Source organism: Perna viridis, chromosome 13 (assembly GCF_037379345.1).
Source record: "Perna viridis isolate PV_CMFRI_1.1 ecotype Kerala chromosome 13, ASM3737934v1, whole genome shotgun sequence".
NCBI lineage: Eukaryota > Metazoa > Mollusca > Bivalvia > Mytilida > Mytilidae > Perna > Perna viridis.
The window spans coordinates 3,562,031-3,581,047 of NC_142457.1; the positions used below are offsets into that span (position 1 = coordinate 3,562,031).

At 32.0% G+C, this 19,017-nt stretch overlaps 1 protein-coding gene across 6 annotated transcripts in view; it reads right to left on the reverse strand.

The window, feature by feature from the left end:
- The window catches only part of LOC148599273 (retinoic acid receptor alpha-A-like), a 59,924-nt gene that overhangs the window by 15,201 nt on the left and 25,706 nt on the right, over window positions 1–19,017 (reverse strand). For 2 of the 6 annotated variants that reach the window (XM_088557927.1, XM_088557928.1), the window contains exon 2: window positions 92–437. In XM_088557927.1, the coding sequence (XP_088414053.1) occupies window positions 92–425 (334 nt within the window). In that variant the 5' untranslated portion in view covers window positions 426–437. Of the gene's footprint in view, window positions 1–91; window positions 438–2,516; window positions 2,629–7,277; window positions 7,305–12,172; window positions 12,231–14,649; window positions 14,670–19,017 lie in introns of those variants that run through there. The other 4 variants (XM_088557929.1, XM_088557930.1, XM_088557926.1 and 1 more) reach the window with 4 other exon arrangements.

The window sequence follows — 19,017 nt, forward strand, 5'->3', positions numbered from 1 at the left end:
TATTCGGAATTTAGGGTTTGGTTTAGTCAGGTTGCACTGTATTTAAAACAAAAATGACAAATTGGAAAATATACAATTCTAAAATGCCTACCTTTTTTCGACGTGAGTGAAGATAAACGGTTGCCACATCGTGGAATGTTGTTCGGATACACCGGAAGTGCTATACTTGGTAGAACGACACCAGTAATAGAACAGTCAAAATCAGTAGGCGACGACGAACTAGCATCGTCATCATTTTCATCTTCGTCGTCTGTTAGTATACTAACCGTATTGTCCGATCTTTCCGACACATTGCTCTGATCGTTACTTATATCATCACGTATTTCTTCTGGTTCCTTTTTCACGTGCACATGACAACTGACTATTTCCGTGCAAGTATCCAAAGGCTCTGTTTTGATCCTTACTGGCGATGCAACCTCACACATCTGGTAGTAGGTCTGAAAAAATGTGAAAGTGGAGTCTTTTATTCAAACGGAAGGTTTATTTAAACATACGATAAACAAAAGGCTATAGGGCAATAGGTCTGAATATTCTAAACACAACGAATGTAAATGAATAAACTTGTACTGAATGGACTCATCTGTTACTCCTAGGAGATGAACTTTTGCAAGAAAAAAAAATGGTAAAAATCAACATTTTACAAAAGAACAACAAATTAATCATTGTCATCTTTTCGTGGAATAAAGGTAAATTAAAAGAAGAATATAGTGCAATGTGCAATAAAAAAATTTGAATGAAAAAAAACACACAAACCATTGAAAAATACATGTACTTGAACAAAGAAGGTACAACATCCATTCACCCCTCAAGAAAGTAGACCTATAGTATGAGACACAACTGTTACAAATCATTAGAACGTTTATCTTTACCATTTTACATCAATCTTGTGTAAGGATCAAAGTAACTTGGACTGATTTCATGCTGTTTCAAATGAAAGCTTGATAGCCTTAGGTGAAATCGAACATGATACAAACATATCACTGATTTCAAAAGTTATGTCCCTTACCCTACAATGTAGGTCTATCTCCTTAATTATTTCAAATGTTCGTGGTATCAATATCAAGAATAAAACTAAGTTACGTACACTGCAGCAGTACATTAACTCAGCACATAATTTGAATAATTCTACTATCAATGCAAGAATCAGGGGGGCGTGGCGGGCGTGCGCCCCCCCCTAAACTTTGCAAAGCATGGGTAGTCAGGGATAGATTTAAGCGGTTTTAGGTTGAAATCTTAATTTCTCGCTAATTTTACCACCAAGAAATCTACATTGCACCCATTCTAGAAGAATATTTCAAAAAAAAAAAAAAAACTTCAAAAAACGTTTCGCTCCGCTCGGCGAAATTTTAACTGTGCGCCCCCTCCCCCCACCACATCTAAAATTCTGGATCCGCCCCTGAGAATAAATCTTGATACTATTTAGTATTTCATTGAATGTGTATGAATGACCTATATAGCAACTTAATATAGAAAGGAAAATATGTAGCATTTTTTTTGGGGGGAAGGGGGGTTCACATATTACAGAATTTGCATGATTCTTACAAAGACTAATTCTTAAATGTTATTTACTGTATGCACTTTTCAGCCTCAACCAAAGACAAACCAAAATCCTTTGTTGGCATCATATAAAAAATATATCACTACTCCGACCAAAGACATCCGTCGGTCAACTAACTCTACTGATTAGTTTTCCCCAATTAACGTCAGGAAACAGAATTCTGACAACAACAGGAGTGTTGAACACTCATAAAAAAAACCAACATAATACTGTTATCAACAAAAGAACGAGTGATTTTCATACCGTTTTTTTTTTTATTTTGTTAATTTAACTTAATTTTCGTGAATGTACGGCCTACCCCTTTTCTTAAGCCATCTATGCGATTTAGGGTAAGGGACATAACTCATGAAATCAGAGACATGTTTGTATCATATTCAATTTCACCAAGGCCTCTCAAGCTTTGATGCAGAATAAAATGAATCAAAGTTAATTAGATGCTTACATGAGAATGATGTGAAATGCTGAATACAAACGTTCCAATGATTTTAAGGGTTGTGTCCCTTACCCTAGGTATACCTCCTAAAGGTAAACTCTTTCTTTATAAAGAAAAAAATGTTTATAATCATAACAATATTCAAGTTCAGTTCATTTTTATGTTTCCAAGAGGTGGAAAACAGTACTCTGATTAAACGTTTTTGTTTAATGTACATGTACATGTATATATAATGTTTATGAAACAGTTAAACAATACCCCATGGAATGAAAAAAAAAACATAACGGACACCAAAAAATATCTATATATGATGGTCTTTAATGCTTACACCTAGTGGAGTATGACAAAAAAACAAGCCAAAACTCAAACACATTTAACTATCTGGGTACTTCTTCGACACATGCTTAAACTGGCGAAATGTAAACAAAACAAACCAAAACTCGAATTAGACATATAAACGCAATTTAAACAATGTAAGAAAAAATCATTTAAGAAGTAAAAAGGTAAACACAAAAGCCGACTTACCCTCTCGTGTACGGGACTTGACATTACGAACCTTATTAGAGAATTACCATATAGAGAGGCAGACTGTATATGTTTGCTAGGAAACTTTTCTCACTTGACTGCCGTTATTATCTAGGCTACACAGTCGAGTGATTTCACCTATATACACTATGCATATAAATACATTAAAAATGAGATGCATTTGTAAATGAAACATGCGATAAATATGACATTCATGTATTTATCAAGCTATAATTATGGATTTTATTGGAAACGGTAAAATACATTTCAAGCCGTGACTACTGTCATACAGATCAGTGAATCAGATTTTTTTTTCATAACGAACATAATTTTATGTTAAGCCACTGAAGGGTACGTTTAAAAATGTCCGTCTACTTTTTTGACTTGGTAGTTCGGTTATAGGTCGATATACTTTTCATAACATGAAAAAAATAAGATTGACAAACATTGATATGCCATTTGTTACAGAGTGGATACTTTTATGATAATTTGCATCGCTATGAAATCCATGGAATCTGTAAGAATCTGGCAAAGTTGAAAAATAAATAATTCATACAATGTACCTCGAATTACTGGCAATGGAAAAAAAGTTACATTTACTGTGCTATCATTAAAATATATTTGTCCCATTGGACAATCGGCTTTACAAAAATACTTCAACTTCATTCTGCCAAAGCAAAATTCGATCTTATACTATAATTCATCTAGATACATGATGTATATCTAAATACAACGTATCAAGAATAAGGGATATCAAAATAAGTGCGGACAATTGAAATTCTATAATAAAACGTACAAATTCAAGGACAATAACTCAGTCAAAGATTGCGCAAAACACAATTCAAACTTACACCGCCATTTATCTCCATAAAGCTTTAAAGGATATATAAAAGTATGAGCAGTCAACGTGGCGGATAGACCAGACTTAAAACAATCGTTACCTTCGGCTTTCAAAATAAAATTCGCCGCCAAGAGATTAAAATGGTATGTTTTGAAAGAAAATTAGTGCCTGAAATTTTGCATTGCAGTTCAATGGCATTTTTATCGATTTTGACTAAGATGGTCTTTATTTTTTTAATTTGGGTCATAAAAAAAGTAAACCCACACTAGAAGAGTGGTAGTGTTACATTTACTTTGTTATTCTTAATAAGATTGATACTTAAAACTACAGAATGTTCATATCTGCCTTGACACACAAAAATTTGTTTCCTGTCCCCTGTTCTGTTGTCATATTATTGTATTTCTTGTACATGTGTAATTGGTTTTGTCTAAAAGTTGTACTGACGTCATTCGGAAAAGACTGTTTGACCTTTCAACGAAGGCACAAATTGGGTGTATTTTGTTTTAAACCAAGATGCTAGTAGGCATAAATCACAGGTCACACTTATACATATAATTTAAAACATTAAAACTCATGGTTAAACTTTTATTTACCATGCAGTGACTTCTAGTACGTATGTATACAGTTGTCTATTGTTGGTACCTATTTTTTCAATAAAGTTGACAGGTTATTTTCCTATGAACACATGATCAAGCAACATCGAAGTGGTCCATCCATACAATGACTTCAAAAATTAGTCAATATTGAATAAAACTTTAAAAAATTCATTGATTTGATATCATTATTTTTTTCTTTTTATACCTACATGTGATTTTGCTTTTCTTTAAATATGAGCAAAGGGAAGTAACTCCAAATCAACAGACTTGTTTACTGTCCGATCGGGGCAATGGACAGCAGTAGTCTGCGGTAAGTGCATTGTACTAGGATACCTTTAAATAATTTATTTTATTTTAAATCATTTAAGAACTTACAAATGTACAAGTAATTAAAGTTTCAAAGAAAACTTAACTGTTCTTTCTTCCCCAAATGTGTTAGTTGTTACGTCCATTTTGAAATACTTGCTTAACATGGCTTGCATTCCGTAAATATGAAAACGCCGATAGAGCAAGACAGGTCAAAACTGACAAACAGGCTAAACTTTTAACAAAATTAATTAAAAACAGCAGCCCAAAGACTATCGATGTATTACATTAAATATGTACATTTTGTCATGCATTTTACTTTTCAGATAAATCTACAACCATCCCTCCCCCTTTTCCTGTCATAACGTTTTAAATAAATAACATGCAATTTGTATGGTAGTGTATATGTTACAATATAGAATTAAACAATATCATAATTCCAGTCAACATATGTCGGGAACATATAAGTAATTTGTGTTAGGTAGATCTAGGTTTAAGGTAAAGACTTATATACAGGTTCATGTTTTGTAAATAACCTTAGTTCACTGAACACTTAAAATGGAATATTGTATTACATGTATCATTAATTAAAAACATATATGAAAACGCAAAGTGTATATGTGGGATAAACGGGGACGAGTACAGAATTATTACCAACATATCAGCGGTAATATAAAGATCAACGTCTTCCCTAAGAAAGTCCCTTCCAAATATATGTGTAGAAATATAAAGACTTCTTAAAAAGCTTAAAAACTGTTTTTATTTCATTTAATTTTTACGAAATGCAAAATTGCTATCCCCTGTAATATAATAACTCCATCTAAAAGAAGCTTAAAATATTTATTTTTAGAGACTGTCTAATCAGAAACCAGAAAGAAACTACACGGATGGCACATAGTAAATTTTATACTATGTTATGTTTTGTTCCAATGTAAAGTTTATATCATACATACGTCCAATAGTATATTTTTTTTTAAATCGACAATGGACGGCTCAGAAAATTATTTTTCAGTTTCCTAAGAAAGCAACCAAATACTCTTCAACTGTTGAAGTAAATCAAAAACCGACATCCAACTTTGAGATGAGAAAGGGTGCATTTGCGACATGAAATACAATGTAGATGAAAATTGTTTGAAAACAAAATTTGTCATGTGTCACTGTTTTTTTTTGTTGTTTTGAGTGGGCGCCTTCTTGACGCAAAAATCCATTTATAGAGTGTTCCATACAAATTCATTGATACATATGAACGTAGGTACTGTTTGTACAAGTAGATTGAGCTCTGTGTTAAGCATACATTTGATATACTACAAACGCATAAACATGCCAAACCGTGTAACGTTTAATATATTCCACTTATGTGTCAACGAAATATCAATAAAAACAGAAAAATCTTGAATCCAAAATCAGGTTATGGGATTAAGAGAATAATAAGCATTTGATTTTGTATGTGGTGTATTAGGATCGAATTTGAAATAAAAAGGCAGGACTATAATGTATAAAAATACAGAATAAACAGTTGGATAATTACAAAAGGGCAGGTAGCAAGTGATAGAACAAATAGGTTTGAAGAAAAGTTAAGGACAGGCTATAGTAAAAAGTGAATAGTCAGGTCAGAAATTATTTATAACAAAAATAATCAGGACACAAAATTTTATCGTCCCAAACAATAAAATATTTTTAATACACTGAATACACATCTGTACTTGCCAGTAACGTAAACATATTTAAAAGAAAAATTAAAGATGAAACTTAAATCAAACTACTTCTAACAATAAAGTATAAACACATGGCACGACAGTTTCGCATTCAAGGGAAGCAACTCACTTTCATATACTGGTCGGTCAAAGGCGATTCTACCTGTTGCTATAGGACATATGTAAAATGCATCCTATGATAATGTAAGCCTATGGCAAGCCAAAGTGGACAAAAATCAACATTTTGTAATATTAGAAAATGAATTTTTAATATTACAAAATAATTTTTTTAATATTAGAAAAGATTTTTTAATATTAGAAATTAATTCAATTTGTAATATTAAAAATTCATTTTCTAATATTACAAATTCCTGATTTATTAGTATTATAAAATATCACACATTTTGTTATATTACAAATTGAATTTTTAATATTAGAAAATGAATTTGTAATTTTAGAAAATCACTTTGCAATATTGCAAAATCAGTCACATTTTTTAATATTACAAAATGATTTTCTAATATTAAAAAATCGTAATTGAATACGACAAATCCATTTTCTAATATTAGAAATTCAATTGAATTTTTAATATTAAAAAATGATTTTTTTTATCATTAAAAAGGTGTTTTGTGATATAAGAAATCTAATTTGTAATATTAGAAAAGAAATTTGTAATATTAAAATTAGAAAATGCTCATTTTTGTCCACTTTGGCTTGCCATATAAGCCAGTAAAAGATTACTTTGCTTTTAAAGAGAGTTCAATGTTGGACGTTAATTACAGTAAACTGGATTTGATTTGGTTGGACTTTCTTTATAAATGACGGTTTACTTTAATCAGTATAACAACACATCGATATTAAGTAGCACTCCAGCTAAGGATCATGCAAAATGTGATTCATGGGTAGAAAGCCTACATATTTTTATTTTTGATATTTTGTTTGACATGTCATAGTAAACAGAAATAAACATGTGGTTTTTCATATACCCCGTGCTCTTAGGAGATAAAAATTATATAGAATGCACTGTGGATTTCAAAATTAAGGGAGATAACTCTGTAAATGGCGCTCAAATACAGTAGAATATACTGTATTGTCAAAGTCGATTATCTCCTAAGAGCATGCAGACTTGAATGAATAATTACACATTCATAGTATAGACCCATAAAACAACTTAATTACAAAAATAAAAATGTGTAGCCTTTTTTGGGGTGTATCACATTTTTTTTCAGATTTTACATGATTCTTAGTAAGACAGCTACTTAATTACTCTTATTGAGTAGTGCAATCAAACAAATCAATGACATGTAGTTACAAGTCCACTTACCTTAGTAAGCATATAATGAAATCATTCCATTCGATTATTTTGACTTCTGTTATATTAAAAAAAAAGCAACGAACACCATAGTACAACACCAAGTTAAGCTTTGTGCACTGAAATTGAAATATCTGCAAGTGTACAAGTTGTCATGGATTTGTAAATGTTGTAAGCGGCCCACCGGCTGTTCATACAAATACCTTTTTGAACTAACGTCGTCTATTGACTTAACATGGAGAGTAGGTAGTAACATCTTTCTTAAAATGATGTACGAGTATAAGGAGAAGGAAATTTCTTGCATGTAACCTAGATTGTATCATTTAGACCGTGAAATTTAATGGTGTATTGAATTTCTTTTTTTTTTGTCAAGTTGGGTGTGTATTGTATAATGTCTGAAAAGACAAACATCTCTACTTTAATTAAAGATATAGGTTTTTTTTGTACTAGACCAATGAAACCAGGGTTTGAAATCAGCAGATTTGAAGAAAAAGCATAGAATTCAGAGAAATCATACACAAACTGCATGTGTAAAAATTAGGCCGGTGTTGGTACACGTACGCCTATTTTATTTATCTGTTTTTGCAAACATTCCTCAAATTTGTCATTGCTAAAATGCCTTCAAGGGTGCACCTAAAACACTCACGACAAAAAAACAGTTTGCGAAAATATTCTACACAGGCGGGCCGACGTCTGGCGAAATAAAATGTTCTACCTGACCAAGGGTATTTCAAAACTCGTATGTATTACTGTAATTTTAAAGAACAAAATCGTTATATCTTGATTCGGTCAGACAGGAGTCATGCACAGATCATAGATACAGTACCTATTTTGCTAGAAAATTCAGCCGGTTTCGACGATTTTCGCAAACTGGAGTTCAGCAAACAATAGGACTGTACTATGACGAAGAAATGTATAGTGATGGTCAAACTTTTGTAATATATTTTAACAGATTTGTAACTGATAAAATCTGTTAACACCATCCTGGATTCCTACTATAGAGTGTAAAATGATTGTTTCTGTGAACATTTCATATAAAATTCGGCAGATGTTGGAATGTATTGTTATTGAAGGATTCACCTGCGGCCTACATGCACTTGTACTTAAGAATGACTACATTCTGTCTGTTTCCGAATGATTGAATACCTGACATCCAAAAGGCATTAAATGTTTTGAGTATGTACATGTATATAGAGGAACGTAGACGGCCGAACCAGAACCAACTAAACTATATACCAACAAACTTTCTTACCATGGGTATCTACATACAATCTAAACAAACTACAAACCTTTATCTATTGATGAACGGACAGACGGACACATGCATCGATATAATGTTCCCTCATTCTCAGAGAATAAATTCACTACTATAAGCGTCACTATATATCACTATAGTTAGTTCTATGACATTCTTACATCATTAAATGAAACATCTTTTGAAGGTCGATGAGTACAGTTCATATTTTTAGGATCGGATATCCTGACATGGCTTTTTTACATCTAATAATACAACCCTCTCTAACTACATGTACTTTAACATACATGTACGATACTACGCTTTGTTACTTTCTCAGAAACAGTAGGAAAATTATAAAAATAGTATTTTGAATTTAAACGTATGTTTTATGGGGTAAACATTATTTATTTTCTAGGTGGTGTAGGCCAGAATAAATAAAAATTCTGGCTCGAAAGAGTTTAAAATAAATGTTCTGGTCTACACCTCCTCAGTCAAGATATTTCATACAGTGAATTATGCAAGTTTTCTTTTTAAAAAAAACAAAAAAACAAAACTAGGCGTAAGTCAGTCATGTAAGTCGAAAGTTAGCATTATCTAAAAAAAGACATTTCGCTACTAATAAATGAGAAAGGGAACGAGAGATCACAATTCGAACTGTATATCAAATCATTAATCATTTGACTATCAAAAACTGCATGTACAGAAGTTATTCAACACAAAGTCTGACAAAACTCGTCACCTTTAACCCGCGCGTATAAAAATGTTATATTAAGTTTTACTTTTTTCTTTTTTTTTTTTTTTTGGTTTTGTTGACGTTTCCCATTTTAGGTTTCGTGTATCGCTGAGCGTATTGCGTGCGTTTAAAAGCAAGATAACAGATAGAATCTTTCGTTCAAATGCACGGTACAAGCGTCCGTTTATTGTGCTTTTGTGAGCGTTTTGCGTGCGTTAAAGTATCATGCGTTTATGTATCGTGCGTACAGGAAACCTAAATATCTCAATGAGTGTAATACATACTACAAGATGTGCACAATAATTTGAAACATAGATGGATTTGTCAGAAATATTATGTCAGACCTATTATAGATGCAAGTATGTGTATATAGATGCATTTTAACGTAAAGTACTAATGTTCCACAACACGATCAGGTCACAACAGTGATCACTATTGAAACAGGTCAAGACATGTATGTTACATAATTTTAAAACAAATCTTTAACATTTATTGCATCGCCTTTAAAACAGTTGTTTTCTTTCCTTACTATTAAAATATTTTATGTTCAGTATAAAAATACGACTTTGATGAAAATATGACTTTGATGAATGGTTATGTCTTTCAAACAATAGACAACCTAGTATCTACTGATTTCTTTCAACATTATATGATGAAACAAACCAATAATGATATAGACCATAAACCAGAAACTGGGTCATTAAATTGGAAATTCTTTAACCAACTACTTTTGTTCAGCTACAGTACAAGCCTTTTACAACAGCTATTTGCATGAAATGTTTTCCTCAGACGAATGAGTAACGATTAAAGCTTGCTCTCTTTTATCATCATTTTTTTTTTTTTTGTCATGCGCGCCGAAAACTTCACTTTTTCAGTTCTTTTCTTCTGTATGACTCGTTTTGATTTGAATTCTTAGGTAAATATAAGAAAGTGAAAACTTTCGTTTGGAAAGTTATAAATTATGTAGTGTATAACTACCGTTTCCGTTACACTAAAACAACCTATTCCGATTTGAAAATGCTACATGTACTAGAACTAAAGTATGTTACATGTACCTTTGCATACGAAAAAATATTTGAAGATCACTATTCAATATAAACACCAAGTAATAAATAATATTCATTACGCTATAAGTGTAAGATTTGGGATACATGTAATCACAATAACTGTATAACAGTAGTACAACACTTGAATGGAGTTAAATACATGTACATGAGACCATGTCGTTTAAAAAATAAAACAAAACACCAAATAACCCATCAATACATTCAGTATTTGAATAAAACCTGAAATATGAATGCGAAAAGTAGGCACATCTTTGCCATGCTCAAACACTGTACATACACTGGTCATTTGAATAAGCTATTTATAAAACACACACTCTGTTTTACACGTGTTACATTTAAATCATATAAATTTGTAACGCATAAAAAGTTTGTAAGCACAACTTAACAGGTTATGAAATAAACATTATGGGATAAAATTTTCGAGACATTTCATTTATCATTGCCTGCGTTAGAATGACCGAGTCTAGTTCATTATTTACAATCAATGGTTGTAACAGATTTAAATGCATTGTATGTCTATAGTACACCAGGAAGTAGAATATAATCAAAGGAGTTACTCACATTCGATGGAGTGTAATCAATTGCATGAAAAAAATATTACAGCTTCAAACACGAATTGAAATGTGCAGAATCAATGGCTTCTTGAATTCTAAGCAAACAATTCACATAGAAGAAGCAATTACTAGTACATGTAAAGATTATATGTCATATAAAACAGCTGCAAAGCAGCACACGATACGCCTGTCCCCCTTGTTCAACCATTAAAACAACCCAAATCAAAAACAATGATCGGAAAACAAATATTTCGTTAAGGCGGCTTTTGAAGATATCGTAAGACGCATTGACAATCGATGGATTTCTGTTTTATATTGTGGCCACCACCAGATCTTATTCCAAATTTGCTCCTGTTAACAAAATTAGAATGAATAATATTTTGTGTGATTCTTAAGTAGACTGCTACCTTAATGAATTATTTATAAATTGTACAAAAATGTATGCGTTTGTTTTTGTCTCTATTCAGCATTGGAGGTGTTAACCAGTGACGTCATAACTTACGTGAATGAGAAATCGAGGGAACCAAGATTCTAGCGGAAATCAAAAGAATGTTATCCAGGGAAAAAGACCAGACATGGAAAACTGACAACACAACAAAGAACATACATTGTATAATAAACAAAAATAATGTATATAAAGCAATAAAAGTAAATGTGCAACTCGGACTGCACTAAGAACTGGGAGCATGGACCAGTTGCATCGTGAAACTGACGCCAGGTGCTTAGTTGCCATAGTTTCCCTAAATATCTCCGTCCCACTCGATTTTAACGCAAGTTACTTCGTAGGATCGTAGGAGTAAAGCCGAACCAGACTGTTGTTTTCCAGCCATGTACATGACTACATTTACATGTATCTTTTTACACGTGTAACATGTTTTACGTTATTGACTTACCAACAAGGAAGTTGGAGGCGAATGCACTTTGTATCTGCCCAGAATAATAACATCGAAGGCATAACCTCTTAATATCAGACAGACCAAAATATATTCATATATAATATGAGATTTGTCTTAAGTTTGTGGAGGATGACAATTGTGGCGTTATGTCCTACAGTGGATAATAATTTAATCTTTCTATTTATACTAAAGCACCGACCATTCTAATACCGAGGAGGTGGGTATTTACTCATTCATTCGGAAATAATTATTCTATATTTTCCCCTTTACTTAAGACAAATTTTCAAAAAAAATATTGACTTCGATTGCCGCACGAAAAACAAAACATGATATCTAAATAGTCATTTCATTTTTTTTGTGCAAAATATAATCACTAATATTACAATATTTAAAAAATGATTAATTGTTGTCTATACTTACAATTTATGCCTTAGTCAATCATTCAGGAGTGTGAATATTTAGTTGTAATAATAAAGTAAACCAATTCATTGTACATACCGATGTTATCTATTTTGCAGCAGTGTAAACAGAAGTGCTGGTTATAAAGGTTAGGTTTACAGGAAACTATGAAATATTCTTTTATTTTTTCATATCTAATATCGTTATAAAGTGGTTTTCCTCAGAAATAGAAGTCATTTTTATTGAAAACGTGTTAGTGAAATGAATATGCCTTCCATAGCGCTGATTTCTGTCCGACAGGTGAGTAAAATGCCAGAAATCAAACCGTATGATTGCCATTAATAATTTAACTGCAGATGACAAGTCATTACTACGTTTGTTGACACCATATATTTCGTATCTTATGCAGATTTAATGGAAGAATGTAACAATTTGAAATCAAACTATACTTATCTAATACCGATATCTTCTAACGCGATGTAAAACTCCCACTTATAGACACTCTTTTACTGCTCAAGGGCCTATACAAAAACTTAAAACAAAACTTTATAAAACGTATAAGTCGTTTGACTTCTAATATGTTACAAGAAAACTCAAATCAACAAAATCGACCAAAACATCTTTAAAATCAGTTCATTAGGGACCGATCAATATTTATTGAGGGGGTGCGCAATTCAATAGGACACACACTTTTCCCCATTACAGTCTAATATGACTCCAAATCTGTTTCATTTTCAACACTGATAGAACAGCAACTTTTCTAAAGTTTTAACTCAAAACACGTTTATTTTACAAACAGTAATAGCGTATTGTATCCATATCTAATTTCTACTATATTAATTATATAGGACACAAACTTTTATTGTAAGTGTTCAATGGGAACAGAGTGTTTCAGTGTAGCGGAAATGGCCGAGTACTTGTACATACATGTATGCAGTTCCGATTGTAAAATTTTCCAAACGAAAGTTGTCACATTCTTATATTCACCTAAGCATTAAAAATAAAAACAGGGAATATCGAAGAAAAAACTGAAAAAGTGAAGTTTTCGGCGCGAATGACCAAAAAAAATTCATTTTTTGAAATGTCTGTTGTTCATTCATTCAAGGAAGACTCATGCAGATTGTCCATTTATGATATTTTGTGAAACCAATTAGCTTTGATACCTTTTTCTAAATATTTCAGCGTTATCTTTATCTAAATACAAAATTACCAGTCGATAAATACTATAAAGACCTTTGATTTTGTTTAATAATAAAACAACTATTAGTTTCACCTTTTCACCTTTTAAAAAACCATCCGAATGAAGCGTATAATTTTACTGCGAGTTAAATAAAACAAATTGTGTGATTCAGGAGTGTAGTTCTATTGGGAATTAGTAAAATAACTTTTAATAACCTTAAGATAACAATTATGGATTTTTTTATGGAAAAGGGTAGGTTTGAATCAGATACTAGTGGTTGACAAGTCGTTAGTCTTGACACATGTTGTATCTATATTTCATTTTACCATAGTAAGATTTTAATATAATCTATCAATTAATTTATCGCTATTGTTGTGCATTCCAGGAATAACAAAAAAAAAACAAAAACCAAAACAAAAAACAAAAAAAAACTCAGAAATATTACATGTATCACAACTCTCATATGTACAGGTAGTAAAGATATTAATATACACATACTGCCTGCAATTGAGGGTGATATACTGGGTTATCACATGAAGGAAGAATATCGCCCGAGACGTAGTCGAGGGCAATATTCTTTCCTGAGTGTGGTGATCCAGTATACCACCCTCAATTGCAGGCAGTACAATGTATCTCTTATATTACACTAAATATCTTTTTAACCAGTGTAATACTCTTCTATTGATAAACAAATATTTAAAAAAATCCATTGACTTAATATTTCTCATTGTGAAGGTTTTTTTTCTGCAAAACCATACTTAAAAATGTCGTCTGGTGTTTTTGTTTTGGGTGGAAATTAGAAAATGTACAGTAATACCGGACTACGCAACAATAAGGACAAGATACATTTCCGGTCGGAGCGGGTGGTATAATCGAAGGAAGGGTGGTATACTCAAAGGAAGGGTGGTATACTAGAATACCACTTATCTTTTATGCAATCAAAATTCTAGAATTTAATATGAAGTATTATATACAAAAAAAAACCACTTGCATGGACAATGGAAGTATTTCTCGTACTCAGGGTGGTTGTTTCAGCTGTTAAATACATGTACGGAAAATTAACATTAGAGGTATTGTCTCATTTAGTACTGGTTATTGGGTTGTTTGATGAAGCATGTTTCCGGAGTTGATTTCGGCTTTCGATAAGCCTTTATAATATTAACGTAATTCATCTGTTACGTCATTGTAAGCGTTCATAAATGGATAATGGATCTTAAAAAATCGCATTTTATTGAATATTTTATTAATATACCTTTCTCTCAATATTACAATGAAAAAATTACAACTTACTAAAGGTAATTTCTACCTTAAAACATACCTTCAATAAACATTAATTAGTCTTCAACGGAAGGTCAACAAACGTCGCTGTCGGTCGAAGATATCGTAGCATACATATGTCTATAGATAGAACGAAACATGAATGCCAGACTGCAAACTGAACTCATGCATCATACATTATTAACGTTATTTTTTGTTGCAATTTGTATTGATTTTTCTGTAAGAAAATTCTGCACTGCCTACATACATATTGAAAGACATTATACTGTCGCAAACAGATTTGGACTTGTTCGGATTGGAAAGACTGAATATCAAATATAAATGAAGTTTAAGGAAGCTAAGTACGTCTGAGCATGTCTGTAGAAATCGAACAAAATATAACATCTGATTAGAAAGCTACACATGCATGTAGTAGCATGCATGGTCTTGTTTATTTTACAATGAAAATATAGCATTCATCGGATCAGTGTACAAAGTGACATGGTCGAAGCCAGATTTATCACTATCGAATCAAATTGTGAATAGACATACGAAATTCGGGTCGCAACAAATAGGGGCGTGTCCAATGAACACTTATAGATCTATGAAAAGATGTCATGACCCTCCCATACAAAATGTATCACAAGTACATATATATGTAGTTAAGACATTACACAATACTTCTAAATTTCATTAAAAAATGATTTAATTCTTCGTAATGTACAGCTTTTAATTATTTGTGATTTTTTTGTATTTAGCAATAGTGTCCTTCTTTCGTCAAAATATGCAAATGTTAAAAAAACGAGAGAAAAATATAGCAACAAGCTAACAATACACATACTATCCATGCGCATTCGTAGAATTCTGAATCGTGTGCTTTTGTGCACTAATCGTCTTTATATTTTTTTATTGTCATGTATTCCTAAATCCTGGTTTGAATTCAATCAAGTTTATAACGGGTCAGGTCATCAATAATCAGGCGGAAGTTAAATATATCAATGAGTCTTTTCTGTTTTACATGATGTTTTACTCACAACAGTTGTAACGACAAGGTGCGTCAAGTATTTCTGATTCCTTGAGTATTCATTCTCGATACCACATCTGACATACCTTATTTTCAATAATCCATTTCCAATTGCCCCATATCTCTTTCCATATTCCCCATTATACCTTATTCATCTTTCCTCATTGTCCCATATATAATTCCCCATTGCCCCGTACCTCCTTCCACATTATCCATTGTCCAATACCTCATTCATTATTCAACATTGTCCAATACCTCATTCATCATTCCTAATTGTCCAATACCTCATTTATCATAACCCATTGTCCAAAACCTCATTCATCATTCCTCAACGTCCAATACCTCATTCATCATTCCTCATTGTCCAATACCTCATTCATCATTTATCATTGTCCAATACCTCATTCATCATTCCTGATTGTCCAATACCTCATGCATCATTCCTGATTGTCCAATACCTTATGCATCATAATGACATTACCAAATTAAGATATATGTTCCCTTACTCGCAACTGACAGTATATAAAATAAATTTGCACTGCCCCATCCTCTTAACCAATTAAATATTATCTAATTCATTGTCATTTCATGACTGAACACTTACTTTGTAGTTATTAGAAAAAAAATTGCTAATCAAATATATCATATTTCGTTAAAATATACAAAAAATCATAACAAAATTTATAGGCAAACTCCGTCATTTAATCAATACAGTTTGAATATACAGCTTATAATGTTATCCACATTTTTACAGGTATTTGGTATGTGTAGAGAAGAACGTCGTCTTTTTTCTGCTAAAGGGGATCATCATTCATGTATAACTTCCACTTATGGCCGTATTTCTATTACTATGACAACTGGTGATTATTAGTAGTAGCTTGCCAAAGTAAGAAACACTTGCATTATTAATAGTGGCTTGCACCTACATTGAAATGTAAGAAACACTTGCATTAGTAGTTGTAGCTTGCACCTACATTGGAATGTAAGAAACACTTGAATTAGTAGTTGTAGCTAGCCAATGTAAGAAACATCTGCATTATTAATAGTGGCTTGCCAATGTAAGAAACACTTGAATTAGTAGTTGTAGCTTGCCAATGTAAGAAACACTTGCATTATTAATAGTGGCTTGCCAATGTAAGAAACACTTGAATTAGTAGTTGTAGCTTGCCAATGTAAGAAACACTTGCATTATTAATAGTGGCTTGCCAATGTAAGAAACACTTGCATTAGTAGTTGTAGCTTGCACCTACATTGAAATGTAAGAAACACTTGAATTAGTAGTTGTAGCTAGCCAATGTAAGAAACATCTGCATTATTAATAGTGGCTTGCCAATGTAAGAAACACTTGCATTATTAATAGTGGCTTGCCAATGTAAGAAACACTTGCATTATTAATAGTTGTAACTTGCCAATGTAAGAAACACTAGCATTATTAAAAGTAGCTTGCCAATGTAAGAAACACTTGCATTGTTAATAGTTGTAGCTTGCAAATGTAAGAAACACTTGCATTATTAATAGTTGTAGCTTGCCAATGTAAGAAACACTTGCATTATTAATAGTTGTAGCTTGCCAATGTAAGAAACACTTGCATTATTAATAGTGGCTTGCCAATGTAAGAAACACTTGAATTAGTAGTTGTAGCTTGCCAATGTAAGAAACACTTGCATTATTAATAGTGGCTTGCCAATGTAAGAAACACTTGCATTAGTAGTTGTAGCTTGCACCTACATTGAAATGTAAGAAACACTTGAATTAGTAGTTGTAGCTAGCCAATGTAAGAAACATCTGCATTATTAATAGTGGCTTGCCAATGTAAGAAACACTTGCATTATTAATAGTGGCTTGCCAATGTAAGAAACACTTGCATTATTAATAGTTGTAACTTGCCAATGTAAGAAACACTAGCATTATTAAAAGTAGCTTGCCAATGTAAGAAACACTTGCATTGTTAATAGTTGTAGCTTGCAAATGTAAGAAACACTTGCATTATTAATAGTTGTAGCTTGCCAATGTAAGAAACACTTGCATTATTAATAGTTGTAGCTTGCCAATGTAAGAAACACTTGCATTATTAATAGTTGTAACTTGCCAATGTAAGAAACACTAGCATTATTAAAAGTAGCTTGCCAATGTAAGAAACACTTGCATTGTTAATAGTTGTAGCTTGCAAATGTAAGAAACACTTGCATTATTAATAGTTGTAGCTTGCCAATGTAAGAAACACTTGCATTATTAATAGTTGTAGCTTGCCAATGTAAGAAACACTTGCATTATTAATAGTTGTAACTTGCCAATGTAAGAAACACTAGCATTATTAAAAGTAGCTTGCCAATGTAAGAAACACTTGCATTATTAATAGTTGTAGCTTGCCAATGTAAGAAACACTAGCATTATTAAAAGTAGCTTGCCAATGTAAGAAACACTTGCATTAGTAGTAGCTTGCACCTACATTGAAATGTAAGAAACACTTGCATATGAAAGCTATTTATATATGTATAAGTAATGAAAATGAAAACTAAACTTAATAATTTCGGTCAAATGATTGAAAGTGAAAGCCGCCAAACTATGTAAAACACAGCCTTAATGTTAAATTAGTCATGAAGTTATTACATAATGTTTATTTTTGTCATTTTTTTAATGTCTCCAAATTTAAGAACCTACGAGGTCGCACGGGTTTTTTCATGTTATATTTTTATTTATTTATTTATTTATTGCTTTTATATCTAAAGGAGTCGTCACTAAAATGACCTAACGGTAAATAAATCTTTGTTTCAAAATTATCACTCTTCTCCTTTTTAACATTTAATACCACCCGTAAAGATTACATAAGAATGATCGAGTAGGTAAGAAAAATATTTCCAAAAATATGATTGATATTGTTAAAATAATTTTTTGAGGACCTTGATTTTTACATCCATCATAATTAGAATAATTAATATGCATTTATCTGCATGGTAAATTCTTATGACATACTTTATTTATAGTCTTCAAGCAATCACTTCTAACCTATACTCACGCTCCATAAATTGGAAGTATAACTTTAAAGTTCTTATGGATGCCGTCGAGGACAAATAGGCTTCAGGAACAGGGTTATGTTGCTACAAGATTGAAGTCATCACTACAGACGTTTTAGGGTCGTCATCATGAACTCGTGGATCGTTATGGTGTATCCATCTGCACCATGAAAACTGATTTATTCAACGAGTCATAGTTTTCCTTTCCTCGCTGGTCTACCCCGGACTTGACTTTATATGAGCAACTTGGCGGGTGTTTCTAGAAAAGCAGAGGACGCTTACCCTACCGGTGCACCTGGTCCATGCTCCCAGTTTTTAGTGGAGTCCGAGTTGCTCATTTGGGTTTGTTACTTTGTATGTATGATTTTAGTTACTATATGTTCTTTGTTGT